At 31.4% G+C, this 14,494-nt stretch overlaps 1 protein-coding gene across 1 annotated transcript; it reads right to left on the bottom strand.

The window, feature by feature from the left end:
• Nucleotides 1-1,183: 1,183 nt before the first annotated feature.
• LOC145819515 (uncharacterized) lies at nt 1,184-11,721 on the bottom strand. Its single transcript, XM_082913503.1, has 4 exons — nt 11,006-11,721; nt 10,825-10,907; nt 10,701-10,727; nt 1,184-1,822 (listed from the first exon to the last, which is right to left on the bottom strand). Exons 1-4 carry the CDS (start codon nt 11,649-11,651, stop codon nt 1,184-1,186), a joined length of 1,395 nt encoding a protein of 464 aa, XP_082769629.1. The 5' UTR covers nt 11,652-11,721.
• Between the last annotated feature and the right edge of the window lie 2,773 nt (nt 11,722-14,494).

Raw genomic sequence — 14,494 nt, forward strand, 5'->3', positions numbered from 1 at the left:
CAGGTTACAAACAGAAGGGTTGATTCTCACTCAGAACTCTCAAGGTTGTTTGAAAACGAAGAATGCTTGAATGAATACATTTGATTACAATATATAGAAAATAAAACTAACTATGCAGCGTGCGAATTGGTTGGTTGGTGAAAGCAGCTGGCAGCATTGGAGACTGAGCAGGCTGTCGGTTGCTTTCGGCTGATTGATTGAACAGTTGAGCAGCTTTAACAAAAGTGATTAAGTGATCAGTAAAAGTGAACAGTAACTTTTACTATTCATTGCTTTCGGTGGAACATGTGATTAAAGGAATCAATATAAATACAAATTGGCAACTTTTCTCAAAAGAGTATTGATTGAAGCTAATTTGTATCTATATGGAATTCAATGTTGATTAAAATGCATATGGATCCTGAGTATCTTGGAACTCTGGTCCATATGGGTCTTGATTAGTTGATTCTTGTGAACTGTCTGAACTGTCTTCTGAACAGGTCTTTTGGGCTGGTGCAGGCGGATCATCATCAGACGGTTCATCTTTTAATTGGGCTTGTGCCTGATCCATGAGGAGACGGGCCATTTGCAACAGTTGATCACTGGCTGATCTAGGTTTAACCTTGGGCTTGGATGAAGCAGCCTTTGATTTGTCTGATTTGGGCTTTGATTGAGCCTTGGGCTGAGTCGGAATTGCAAGAGCTTGGACTTAGCCTTGGACTTTGATTTATCAGTTGAGGATGCAATCTTGGACTTGGATGATTTAGGTTTGGAACCACTAGATAAGGGGCTTCCAAGGTTGATTGGAGGAAGGCTGGGACTTCCTTGAGAAATGGCAGCGGTTGGGATCTGCTGGGCTTTAATCATTGCAGGAGTATGAGCACATTGATTAATTAGGAATTCAGCTTGGACAATTTCAACAATGCGGTGAGGAGTGAACTTATCCCACCATAACAGAATGTTGACGGATAATTATATCATCAGAAATTCTATAATGCCATTTGAATATCCATGGAATTTTGTATTTTGATATGAAAATGAGCAAGAGTGGAAATTTCCTTTGATGAGGGATAAATGGGAAAACAGTAGCAAAATAGTTAATTTGTTCGATTAGAATATCAGGAAAGATATCTGGAATGGCGCCATAATGAGTCCACCATCTCAGAAACCAAGAAGGTAATTCTGATTTGAACTTTTGATCAAATTAAATGAACCAGGAGTGACTGAAGGTTTTATTTTGGTACAAGAAGATCTTGAACCAAGCATCAATGTAATCATGGTAACTGTATGAAATAGAGTGACCAGGTAATTCTCGAAGCTGATAAGGAGGACCCCATTCAGCTAAGGAAACAATGTTGTGAATATAAATAGAATGATACAAAACTTTGCTACCAAAGGTTCGATCATAAATGGGTTTGATCAAAACGGATTGGTGATTAATAAGGATATCTTTATAGTAGGTGATTGATTTTTCTGGATGCATGGGAACAAAATGCCATCCAGGGCCAAAGAATGATTTAGCAAGATCAGAAACAGTGTGACTCTTGGGGTGACTAGACTCTTTGAAAAAGAGATTGGTGGTAGTTGATTTAACATAATCAGATCGAGCAGACCTGATTGGATTAGCAGGAAATGGAGTAATTGAAACTGCTTGGCTAGAAGAAGCAAAAGGATCAGTAACCAAAGCAGAAGAGTAATTAGGTCTAGGAATGTTACCAAGGACTTGGTAACGGTTAATCATTTCAATGGGATGATATGGGGTTACTAGCTCCAAAGAAGGAATGAAATGAGGTTTATCAGAAGATGGGACCAAAGCCTTAGAAGGAGGCCTTGGGTGAGAATCCTGTTTAATCAAGAAACAAGGATTAGCAATAAAGATTAACAACCACTAAGAATATCAAGATATTGTTGATGATAATCTAAGCAGTTATAATAATTGGCAAGTAAATTGCGATGAGCTTGAATTTGGTAGTAATTGATGTATTGAGCACGTTTAGTAGTTTTTCTGGCTGATTTGAGGCGAGCAATACGATAGGCTAATTGGGTAATCAGGGTTTGATAATGGGTAATTTGGGATTTATGGTAGGCAATAAAGGGTGTAGCATTCATTATCCCTAACCCCCCTGTAAAAATTCTCGGGTAAGAAAATCAGGAAGGGAATTTTGACAACCAGGTAAATATTCAATATCAAAATAAAAAATACTTAAAATAGATTGCCAACGAGCAAAAATTTGCTTACTAGCAAGATTTTTAACATCTTTTTCTAAAACATATTTAGCAGATTTGCAATCAACATGAAGTAAAAAATTTTGATTTAAAATATCATCTTGAAATTTACTAATACATAAAACAGTAGATAAAATTTCTTTTTTAATAGTACTATAGTTTAATTGTGCTTTATTCCAGACACCAGAGTGATAACAGACAATTTGTTCAGATGATTGAGAAGTGACTTTCTGAAGAAGAATGCCACCATAACCAATATCAGAAGCATCAGTTTGAATAATTTTGAAGGAATTTTCAGTAGGAATACCAAGACAAGGAAGAGACTTAACATATTGTTTGACTTGTTTAACAATAGCAGTATGAACAGAAGACCAAGGAGGAGGATTGTCCTTTAACCTATCAAACAAAGGTTGACAAGTTTTCCGAAGGTCCTTATAAAACTCAGCGATGTAATTAAGGGAACCTAAAAACCTTTGTAATTGGGTTTTATCAAGAATTTCATCAGGAAACTTAGACGCAAACTCAATAGAGCGACTAATGGGCAAAATGGTATTGTGGTGAATATCATAACCTAAAAATCTAACTTTAGTTTGAAACAATTTAATTTTAGGGGCAAAGATAACTAGACCATGACTTTTAATAGTGTAAAAGAATGCATTTAAATGTTTCCAATGTTCCTGAATTGAATTGGAGAAAATAAGTATGTCATCTATGGCTCCTAGTTTGAAATTCACTAGGAGCATTTTTTAATCCAAATGGCATTACATTCCATTCATAGTGACCAAACGGTGTAGTGAAAGCAGTTTTATATCTATCATTAGGATAGATTTGAATTTGCCAAAAATCACTTTTTAAATCAAATTTACTAAAAATAACAACTTGACTAAGTCTTTTAATCAAATCTTTTTTATTAGGAATAGGATATCGAATCCATTCAAGAACAGCATTTAATGGTTTATAATTGATGACTAATCGAGGAACACCTCGTTCTAATTCAGCATTTTTATTAACATAAAAAGCAGGACGACTAAGTCTTTTAATCAAATGTTTTTTATTAGGAATGGGATATCGAATCCATTCAAGAACAGCATTTAATGGTTTATAATTGATGACTAATCGAGGAACACCTCGTTCTAATTCAGTATTTTTATTAACATAAAAAGCAGGACAAGACCATGGTGATTTACTTGGACTAATGATTCTATCTTTTAATAGTTCATTAATTTCTTTTTTATACATTTCAAGTAATGCATTCATTTGAATAGGTCTGGATTTGGTAGGAATTTGTCTTTCATGAAAAATTTTAATATAAGGTAAAGTAACTACATGCTTTTTCCTATGCCAGAATGCAGTAGGTAAAGTAGAACAAACAGTTGATTCTAATTTTAATTTGAATTCATTAATTTGAGAAATAATAACTGGATCAGTTAATTGTTGATCAATTCTTTTATAATTGATTTCTTCTTTAAGAAAATTTAAATGTCTAGTTAATCTATTGATTGTGTGAGAAATTGAATAATCTTTTAATTGATTTAATTCTAACATTTCAGGAGGAGACAAAAATTTATATGTAACAGGTTGACCTAAAACATGAGTAGTTATCCCTTCACTAGATGTAGTAAATGGATATAGTAAATAAATAAACGGTGTACCTAAAATGATTTTATCAGTCATATTTTTAACTAAAACAAACGAGGTTCTGAAACAAATATTATTTTGACAAATATGAACTTTAGGTAATTTATATTTAATATGCATTTTACTACTATTAGCAGAGGTTAATTTCTCATGACATTTTTCATAATATTTAGTAGGGAGTAAACCTTCTTGAATACAATTTAAATAAGTACCAGTATCAATTAAAGCAATTAATTCAAACTCAAAATTATTGACAATTATTTTAATTTTGGAATACCATTTTTTAACATAAATTTTATTAATTAGGTTTAATCTTTTTTCTTCAAGATTGTGGGATTGGGGTGACCTATTATCAAATAATATTTTCTCAGGATTTGTGTGATGAGAATCATGTTCAGAATTATGGTCAGATTCATTAGGAGATTCATTAACATTTTCATGGAAATTATCTAGACTTTTATTAATTTTTAAGGTAATAATTTCATCTTCTAATGCTCTATCTTTATTCTGTAAATCTTTAATAGTTTGTTTAATCTGATTGATTTCATGTTCTAAATCTTGGAGAGTAATTTCTTTGTGTTTATTTTAAAATCTTTCTAAGGTTTTGGATAGACTAATGATTGGTTTATCAAACTTAGGTTTGAGATCACGATTGGTTAATAAGGATTTCAATTTTTCAGTATATTTCTTTTTTTAATGTTGAATCGTCTAATTGACTAATTAATTCAATAAGAGCAGATTCTTCTTGATTTTGTTTAGTACGAACATTGATTTGTTTAACTGGTTTACAACAAACATCATCACAGCCTAATTCAATATTAGTATCAGATTCCTTACTAGGTGAATGGTAATCAGAAGAAGTAGGATGATTATCAGAAGAGGAATTACTCATAGATTGGTTTAATTAAAAGATATCAAATAATTGGATTTTTGATTCATCATCAATTTAAAGTTGATTAACTTTATCTTTTAATTTTTGTTTTTTTTTTCAAGTATTAGAATAATAACCTTTTTGACTACAGTTATAACAAGTAATATCTTTATTAGATTTAGATTTTGGATGTGATTTAGATTTATAATATTTCTTTTTTGGTTTAGTGTAGAATTTATCATTTGATTTGGAAGGTGAATAATTCTTTTTGTATTTATTAGAATATTTAGAATGTGATTTATGTTTATGTTTGGAGTATTTATGTGATTTCCTACGGGAAGGTGTTATAGGAGGTAGACCATATTGTTCACAGAAATTTTCTAATTCATATTTAGCTCTATGTTTATCATTATTAGCTTTTTGACTAAGTTTAAGATCAATACACATTTTTAATCATTCTTTTTGAATAGTGCTAATTATATCACCATAAATTAAATTATCATATTCAATAACACCAGTAAGTTGACTAAGAACATCTCTAATTTTGTGAGCAAATAAACTAGGTAATCCATTAATGAATTTTTCTTTCCAAAAAGATTTAGTACAGTCTTCTCTTAGCATAACTCTAGAGGTAAATACATCTTTATACCATCTAAAATCACTTAAGGTTGGACATGTAAGATTATTAAGTTGATCATGTATACGAGAATAAATATTAGTAGGGGTTCCTATGAATTGTCTGACTATGGTATAGATTAAAGTATTAATACCATCAGGTTTGTAATAACCAATTGTTTCATCAAAGATTGGTAGATCATTTTCATCTTTTTGATTAGCATATAAAATGGATTCACGTTGATCTTCGGTAAGGTATTTTTCCCACCAAGATTTGAGCATACCAGTAAAACCAGAAGTAATTAGCAAAACAATTTCAGCTTGAGTATATTCAAGATAATTACTAAGATAACTATTGGTAACCATAGATAAATGATTTAATTTTTGAAGGATTTGATCTTCACTAAGACCATCAATATTCCATTCGTATAATTTTTTAGCAGAAACAGAAAATTGATTAGAAAGATTAGTTTCTGCATATTGGAGGTCAGGAGGAGTAGGTCGGGAATACTAATTTTTAGTAGTTTGAGGATTAACTTTAGGATAATGAATTTTATTAAGAGTAGAGGATTGGAATTACTGAGTTAATTGATTTATTTCATTGTCAGTAGTATCAGTTCCAGATTAAGTAGATATAATATCACTAGGTGGCTGATTTAATACAGTAAGACCTTTTTCATTAGAGGGTGAACCTTTTGCAGATGGATGTAGTTTAGTAAGTAATTGTTCGATAGCTTGGACAGTAGAATTATCATTGATAACTAAACTAGTTCTTTTGGATCTATTACTAGGAAGGTTAAGCAAAGGTTGATCTAAAGATTTTGTAGTAAGTGTAATATTAGAGGATCTAATTGAGTTTCAATTTTGTCTAATTGTGTACCAATTGTTTTTAAACATTGATTAGTGTAATTATTTTGTTCAATAACCTTTTTAATTTCAGGGTCAGTACCAGGCAACTTAAAAGGAGAGGCTGGGACATCAGTTCCTTGATGATCAATAATAATATTTACTAAAGGAGGATGACTAGAACTAACAGTAGTGTTAGAAAAAGTTTTCCATTTATGTTTTGTAATTGTATTAATCTTTTTGTAATAATTTTTATAGTATTCAAAGAAAGGTAATTCCATACTATATTCAATCATAAAATCATACCATTTTCTAGTTATTCGAGATTGTTGAGCAGAATCATATTTAGCACGATAAGCATGTCTTTGAGTTCTATTTTCTTTAGATCTAAATTCAATAAGAAGTTTATCAAGATCAGGAGTAAAAGATTTCTTGATTGTCATTAATTGAGGATTGATTGGAGGTATAACTTTGAAATCAGTTTGAGTAGGTGAATTTTGAGATTCATCATCATCTTTAGGTAAATGTACAGGATGTGAATAAACAGGTTTACTAAACTGGGAAGTTGTAGAATTTTCAATTCCTTTAAGTTTATTAGTGGAGGTTTGGCCAAGATTGAGTTGATTATTTTTTCGAAATAAAGGAGTATTAAATATTTCATCTTCATTTTCAACATCAGTGGGGACACTAGAGGTACTATGTCTAGATGATTGACTACGATTAAATTTAATACGAGCGGAACCATCAGTAAATTGGTGAATATCTTAGATATCTTGAATTGAAGATTGTTGTTGATTATGGTTGTAATTTTCATTAACAGTAATCCAATGATCAGGGAGATTAATGTGTTTCCATTCAATCATTTGAGGAGTATTAATATGAGAATCAGTACTACTACTTTGAATTAACAGAGTTTTATCTTTTGGACTTTTATGTAAAGCTTGAACATTTAAATTGGTTTTCATGCATTCGTAATGAACACGATAAATTAAAGCAATCTTATAAACTTTGTCTTTCATATTAGTAAATGAATCACTTAATTGAATATTCAGGGTTAATGCATCTAATATTTGTGGATCACGTAAACTAAATGTAAAATCAGGAAAACAATTAAAATGTACGGGACCTTTATGAAGACCAGTTTCCATCATACCCATCAAACTATCATTGTAATCTAGAAATCGAGCATCGCGTAAACATAATAAAACAGAAGTATTTTTACCTTGCATAGTTAATGGTTTGATTCCAACTTGTATTAAGCTGAGATGAATAAAATTGTGACCAGTTTTTAAATGTCTTTTAATGAGATTAGCATCAAATAATTGGCAGGTTTGCCTAGGTTTTTCTAGAGCATAAACTTGTTCTAAAGTTTTAACATGCAGATTAACATGAAATGTATTATGTATAAAAGTAGTTTTATAAATTTCTTTAACTGATAATTTTGGTATATTCCAACTTAAATCAATTTTATCAATCTGTATTTCTACATCTTCTTCATTGATTACTAATCCTTGATTAGATAAAGAAGGCAAAGTTATTGATGACCTAGAACTGACTGATGAGTTACTTCTAAATAATCGATTTATTTTTCTTTGTAATTAAACTGTTTTACAGGAATCTTAATACATTGTCTAAATTTATCATGTTTTCACATACTAAGCTTTCACACATACCCATTTTGGAAGACCCCTAAAATCCAGCACTGCCTAACCAAAGGACTTACCAAGGACAGGGACGAAGAGTGCGTGGCTAGTTACTAAGTGGAAAACACAGATAGAGTTAAGACAGATTAAGATGACTGACAACAGATTAATCAGAAAGAAAATAGAATTGATGAGAAGCAGCAAAGCAGTAATATTTTACAGTTTCAAAACTTACTTTCCAGTTTGATCAACATTGGAGATTATTTGCTTAAACCTTACAAAAATTGAAAAATAGCATATGTTTTTCCCATTGTTGCTTTTTTTTTTCGTTCCATTTTTTTTTCTTTTAGTTTATCAATATTTAGCACATTTTGCTATATTTTTTCACTCTAATTTCTCCATTTATTTTTTTTTTCCCGGCTATATTCTGGATATTCCAGTAAATCTCCAATGATGTTCTTAACGTTTTGAACATTCCGGCGACTTCCATTAACGTTCTTAACACTCCGGTGAACTTCCGGCGATACTCCGGCGACTTTCCGATGATGTTGAATATTCCGACGAGTCTCCGGTGACCGTTTGACGGAAGTTTGACGGTAGTAGAATGTAAAGGACTAATTGGTGTAAGTGTTTTGGTAACAATTAAAAAAATAAAAATATATAGGACTAATTGGTGTAAGTGTTTTGTTTGGAGATTAGATAGATCTTGAACTTTGTATATGGGACTTATTGGTAAGTTCTCCAACTTTTTAGAGTTTGGACAAGATATTTTTAAATTTAGTATGTGCTTAAGTAAAAATTCAGAAACTCGAATTAAATTTACTTGGGCTTTGGTAAAGATATCAAAGAACCCGAGCAACCCGAAACTCGAATTATACATATATAGATATATAAATATTAAGTATACATATAAAATATTAGCCATTACATGATTTAATATAATTTAGATTATTAACTCATATTAAATATATATTATATACACAAGTAACACAAAATTTTTTATTTTTTATTCTAACTCATTAATTGTAAAGACTACTATTGCGGCATCTCTCTTACATTATATAAATTATTTATTTTGATATTATTAATGATTTTCTTTAAAAAGTGTAAATAAAGTCTAATTTTAATATTTTAATAATTGCGTTGTAAAAAATAAATAAATAAATAAAAGTGAAATTCATTTACAATTCGAGCAATTCGGGTTTAACTCAGATCGGGCTTAGGCAGACAAGTTTGGGTTACAATTCGAGCTTGGGCAGACCTGAACAAGTCTCAACACAACTTAGACTGGGCTTGGACAACCTCCCAACCAGACCGAACCTGTCCGAATTGCACCCCTACTTTTTGCACGTCTTTTTGTTATAAGCAAAAAAGTCAATTTATTTAGCACTTCCTAAATAGTGGGATTCAATATATACAACACTGTTACACTACAACAATTTGCACTTTTGGCGACCAAATTTGCCAAATAAAATAAATTTAGTCACCAAAAGTATGCCCTTTGGCAACTAAAATTTGTATTGGTCGGCAATGGTTCATATTTTAGTTACTAAATTTTTTTAGTAGTTGTATATTACTTATTGGCGACTAAAAACACAATTAGTCGCTACAAAGTGACCCAATAGGTGACAAAAAAATAGTTAGTTGCTAAAAAGCACCCAATAGGCGACTAAAATATAGTTAGTCGCTAAAAAGTTGCCCAATAGGCGACAAAAAAACCAGTTGCTAAAAAATGATCCAATAGGCAACTAAAAGACACATTAGTTATTTTTTTGCCACAAAGATTTATTTAGTCGTTGTATACTACTTTTTGCCTACTAAAATAAATTTAGTCGGCAAACATCTCGCATAATATTTGCTATTAATCTTTGGAGACCAAAATTTAGTCAGTAAATATTTATTTTTGGTGACCAAAAAGTGTTTTAGTCGTGGAATTATAATTTTTGGCTACTAAAACAGTTTATTCACCAAGTAATTAGCATTGTTTTACTTTTATTTTTAGCTATAAAAAATTAAGCTCAGCAAAGGTTATTTTCAATTAGGAATGACAACGGGGCGGGGCGGGGCGGGGCCGGGGACCACACTCCCCGTCCTCGATCCCCGAAAGTGAGATATTCCCAGTCCCCGCCCCCGATCCCCGACGGGGACCCATAGCCCGCCCCCGTCCCCGCCCCCGATCGGGGATCGATCCCCGATCCCGAAAAATCCCCGGTGGTATTTTTTTTTTTTTTGATCTGTAAACAATCCTATTGAAATATATTTTCAAACATATTTGTAACTCCGTCCATCATATTTTCTGTAAACATATTTGAAACTCTGTCCAGCATATTTTCATATTTGTAAATCTGAAATATATTTTCAAACATATTTGTAACTCTTTAAACAATCCTATTCAAACATATTTGTGACATTTTCAAATTAAAAAAATCTATAAACATCTAATTCAAACTTATTTCAAATATGATATTTGTCAACATATTTTGTATCTGTAAAGAACAAAATAACATCTATGAATAACTCTGTCTAGAAAAATAGTCCTATTCAAATCAATATATACAAATCAATAAATCTGTCCAGCAGTTCTCAAAAAAAAAAAAAGAATCTGTCCAGCAGCATTCTAAACAAAGAATCTGTCCAGCAGCATTTAGCATAGCAGAGAGAAAAGCATCCTATTCAACAAAATAACACAAACAACAAAACAAATGTCTAGCAGCCCCACACAAGAAAATTCAACAAGTTGCAAAGAGAATAATTAGTCCCAAGCACAACCCGCAAGGGATAGGTTACCCAAAAATTGAAATTTAAAAAAAAAAAAATTCCCATTACAACATAAAAAATCAAATGAATTGTTTCTCCAATTCTCATACAAACCACACAACTACCTTCATCATCTCCTTCAACTTGAATTCCTGTTAAATAACAAAAGGAAAGAAACAAATAATTAATACTAATAATAAAATGTAAAAAAATGTTAACAATTTAAACAAAAAAGATGACAACTAACACAAAAGTGGCACATGACTCTTCCGAGACAATCTCATCATCATCATATATAGTTGCATAGCCCACCGATTCCAATGTTGAATTTCCTAAAAAGTAAAGAATATAAATTCAGTATTGAAATTATTCCATGGTAATATAAATAATAAAAGTGAAATAATAATATGTAGATTAGATGAAATAATACCTTTCATCTCCGCACCCCACAACCAACTTTGTGCACACATTAATGCTTCTAATGTGTTTGGATGAAGTCTACTACGATGTGGACTCACCAACCTTCCACTAGTACTAAATGCTGACTCAGAAGCAACAGTGGATACAGGAATAGCTAAAATGTCCCTAGCTATTGCCTGTAAGGTCGGATACTTTGGTCCATTAGCTTTCCACCAATTCAAAACATCAAAACCTGAAGTTCTTGGCAAAACATCATCTTCTAGATAATGGTCCAACTCTGATCTTACGTTCTTCATTTTTTTACTTTTCTTTCTACTAATAAACAAATCAAATTCTGAAAGGGTCTCTGTAACAATTTCTGGATGAGTAGAAGAGTCACCAACAACATCGGTCTCCATACCAATTCGGTGCTGATACTCTTGCAACAAATCATAACAAATCTGACGAACCCTATCAACTTCATCTTCAGCTTTGTCTCCATAAAGTTTTTCAAAATAAAACTCCAATACACTCATCTTATACATAGGATCAAGTACAACTGCAACTCCAATAACACCATGTATCACTAACCAATATTTATCAAATTTTTCCACCATTTTTGATGCCATTGTTCTAATCACTTCAATTTCACAAGAGAGCCATTGAGACAATGTCATCCTAATCTCACATAAAGCTGGGAAACAAACATTGGCTGTGGGATACTTTGTACCAGAAAACAACTCTGTGATAGAAAAAAAAATCTTAAACCTCCCACTAATCTTTCTAGCAAACTCCCACTCTTGCTCAGTTGGCACAATCTTATATTGGGGCTCTCTAATTTTCAACCTAGAAAAGACATCCTTATACAACAAGGCCGTCTGAAGCATCAAGTAGGTTGAATTCCACCTAGTAGCACAATCAAGTCCTAATTTTTTAGTATGTGGAATACGCAATTGGTTGACTGTTTCTTCAAATTTTTCTAGTCTTTTTGGTGTTGCTGTCCAATAAGCTACACTCTCTCGAATTTTCTCCACACCCACTCGTATGACATCCAATCCATCTTTCACTATCAAATTCAAAATATGCGCACAACAACGCATATGAAACAAAGTACCACCCAACAAAAGTGATGTATTACTTAACTTATCCATCGACATGGTAATCATGGCATCATTTGTGGAGCAATTATCAACAGTCACAGTAGAGATTTTTCTATCAATATTCCAGTCCATCATACACTCAAGCAAAGTGTCACAAAGAACTTCTTTTGTGTGTGGACATGGAACATAAATAAACCTAAAATATGATATTCATAAATAAGTATTAATAACATGCAAATTGAACTGAATAAGATAGAATTTTTAAATGATTTGTAAATTTACGAAAATATACCTCAAAATCCGACTTTGCAATGTCCATGAATCATCAATAAAGTGTGCGGTGACAGCCATAAATCCTTTCTTTTGATTGCTAGCAGTCCACATATCAGTTGTGATTGCCACCCTACTTTTATTATGCTCCACCAAACTCAATGTCTTCACCCTCTCATAATCATAAATCTTTAAAATATCACTCTTTATCGTATTTCGAGAAGGCACTTTAAACAATGGTTGAAGTGCTGCTGAATATCGTTTAACACCAACATGGTCTACGATAGAGAGTGGATATTCATGTAAGATTATGGCATGTGACAACTCTTTCCTAGCAAAATCTTGACCAAAAATATAAGAATTCATTTTTGGACTGTCTCTACTAAAATTGTTCGTTAACACTTTTTGCCTCATGTCCATCACTTTTTTCCTAGTACAACTCTTATGGTGATCATGCAAATGCCTAGTTCCATTTTTTGAATCACCTCCAAGATGCTTATTACAATAATTACATATTGCCTTCCATACCCCATTGACTTGTTGTTTTTTAAAATGTTCCCACACAACACTAGGTTTTCTTTTAGTTCCTCCACAAGTAGTATTAGACTCTTCTTCTAAATCAATAACATTTTGATTAGAGAGGGGAGACGGTGAGTTTGTAGCTGGCGATGAATGTCGTGACGCGTCACTCTCAAATGGTACTTGAGAGTTAACGGGAACTTGAGAATTAACGGGTACTTCAGAGTTAACTGGTGCTTGAGAGTTAACATCTGACATTTTTAACCTTTATAAAAATAATATGGATTGAATTAATGGAACTGAGAAACAAATTAACCAAACATCAATTTTCTTTATTAACTATACTGGAACTGTGATTCTAACTCCTATATACCAATGTATTTGGCAATTGAGATTTGAGATACTTACTCTCCATTCATACTTCTTTTTAGAACTTTAAATACATAATGCATTTTATTCCCAAGTTTTTCTCACTACAAGTTACAAATTTTCCTAAATTGCGTTGCCCTAGGCAGTATAGCATAACAAAGATAGCTATGCTATGTAATCTAGCCAAGGCAAAAAATGAAAGAGTTTCAAACTTCTAACAGTGAAATAACAAATTTAGAAAAGTAGAAATATCAAAGAAAACTCATACATAACAATATGAAAGAAAACTCATTACACCATCAGTCTAGTTTAAACTATTTTTCTGAAAATTGAATTTTTTATTTTATTTTAGTGATTTTTTTTTTAAATATTCAAACTCTACTTTAGCATTCAACTCAAAGAAATAAAAAAAAATTGACCAAATACAAAAGGTGTAAAGTGTAATGGTTGTCTTGATGTAAAGTGTAATGGCTGTCTTGATTTACACCCAATATTGAACATATTAATGTTTGCTTCCATTTTCAATCATGGCTGTCTTGATGTAGTGCTTCACAAAAAATTATTAAATATTCTTAAAACAAATGTGATAATAATATGAAATCATAACATATTTGAGAGAGTCATTTTTTATTATTATTATCTTTAATTAGTTAATAAAAGTGAGTTAATATGAAACGAAGTATAATTATGAACCAAAGTCAACCAACTTGATTCATTGGCAAATTAATATCACTCAAATAATTTTAAAACTGGCCTTCCTTTCATCTTAAAAATTGGTAAGATTATGTTAATGACTGCAGTGTGTGCTAAGGACATTTAATTACAAACTTTGTAATTTGTTATAAGAATTTGTACTATAAAATTATAATTATGTTTAACTCAATTATCTAATGTCATTAAAATTCTCACTAACAAAATACAAATTTGTGTTAAAAAATCAATTGTTAACTAAACAAATTAACTAAACATCAATCAACATCATCAACTTCACATAATTTTAACTACAAACAGATATCTGCACACAAATTACCAAATTAACAATTCAACTACAAACAGATATCTTCACACAGAATAACATCAATAAAGAGAACATAACATCATCAACATCATCATCTGCAATAATATATCATCAATAAAGAGAAAATAACATCAATCAATAAAGAGAAAATACCTGGATGAGCAAACCAAATGTCAGTAGTGAGCAAACCAACTGAACCTAATTTCTACACACAGAATAACATCATCATCTTCAATAATATATA

The sequence above is a fragment of the Camellia sinensis genome, chromosome 1 (genome assembly GCF_055761805.1).
Source record: "Camellia sinensis isolate YWXY chromosome 1, ASM5576180v1, whole genome shotgun sequence".
Taxonomy (NCBI): domain Eukaryota; kingdom Viridiplantae; phylum Streptophyta; class Magnoliopsida; order Ericales; family Theaceae; genus Camellia; species Camellia sinensis.

Bases quoted from the DNA above. Each gene is read 5' to 3' on its own strand.
- LOC145819515 (XM_082913503.1), bottom strand. From the start codon at position 11,651: ATGACATTGTCTCAATGGCTCTCTTGTGAAATTGAAGTGATTAGAACA. The intron at 10,728-10,824 runs GTGTTAGTTGTC...GTTATTTAACAG, and splicing joins AAGAGTCATGTGCCACTTTT to GAATTCAAGTTGAAGGAGAT. The intron at 1,823-10,700 runs GTAGTTGTGTGG...TTGATTAAACAG, and splicing joins AGTTGAAGGAGATGATGAAG to GATTCTCACCCAAGGCCTCC.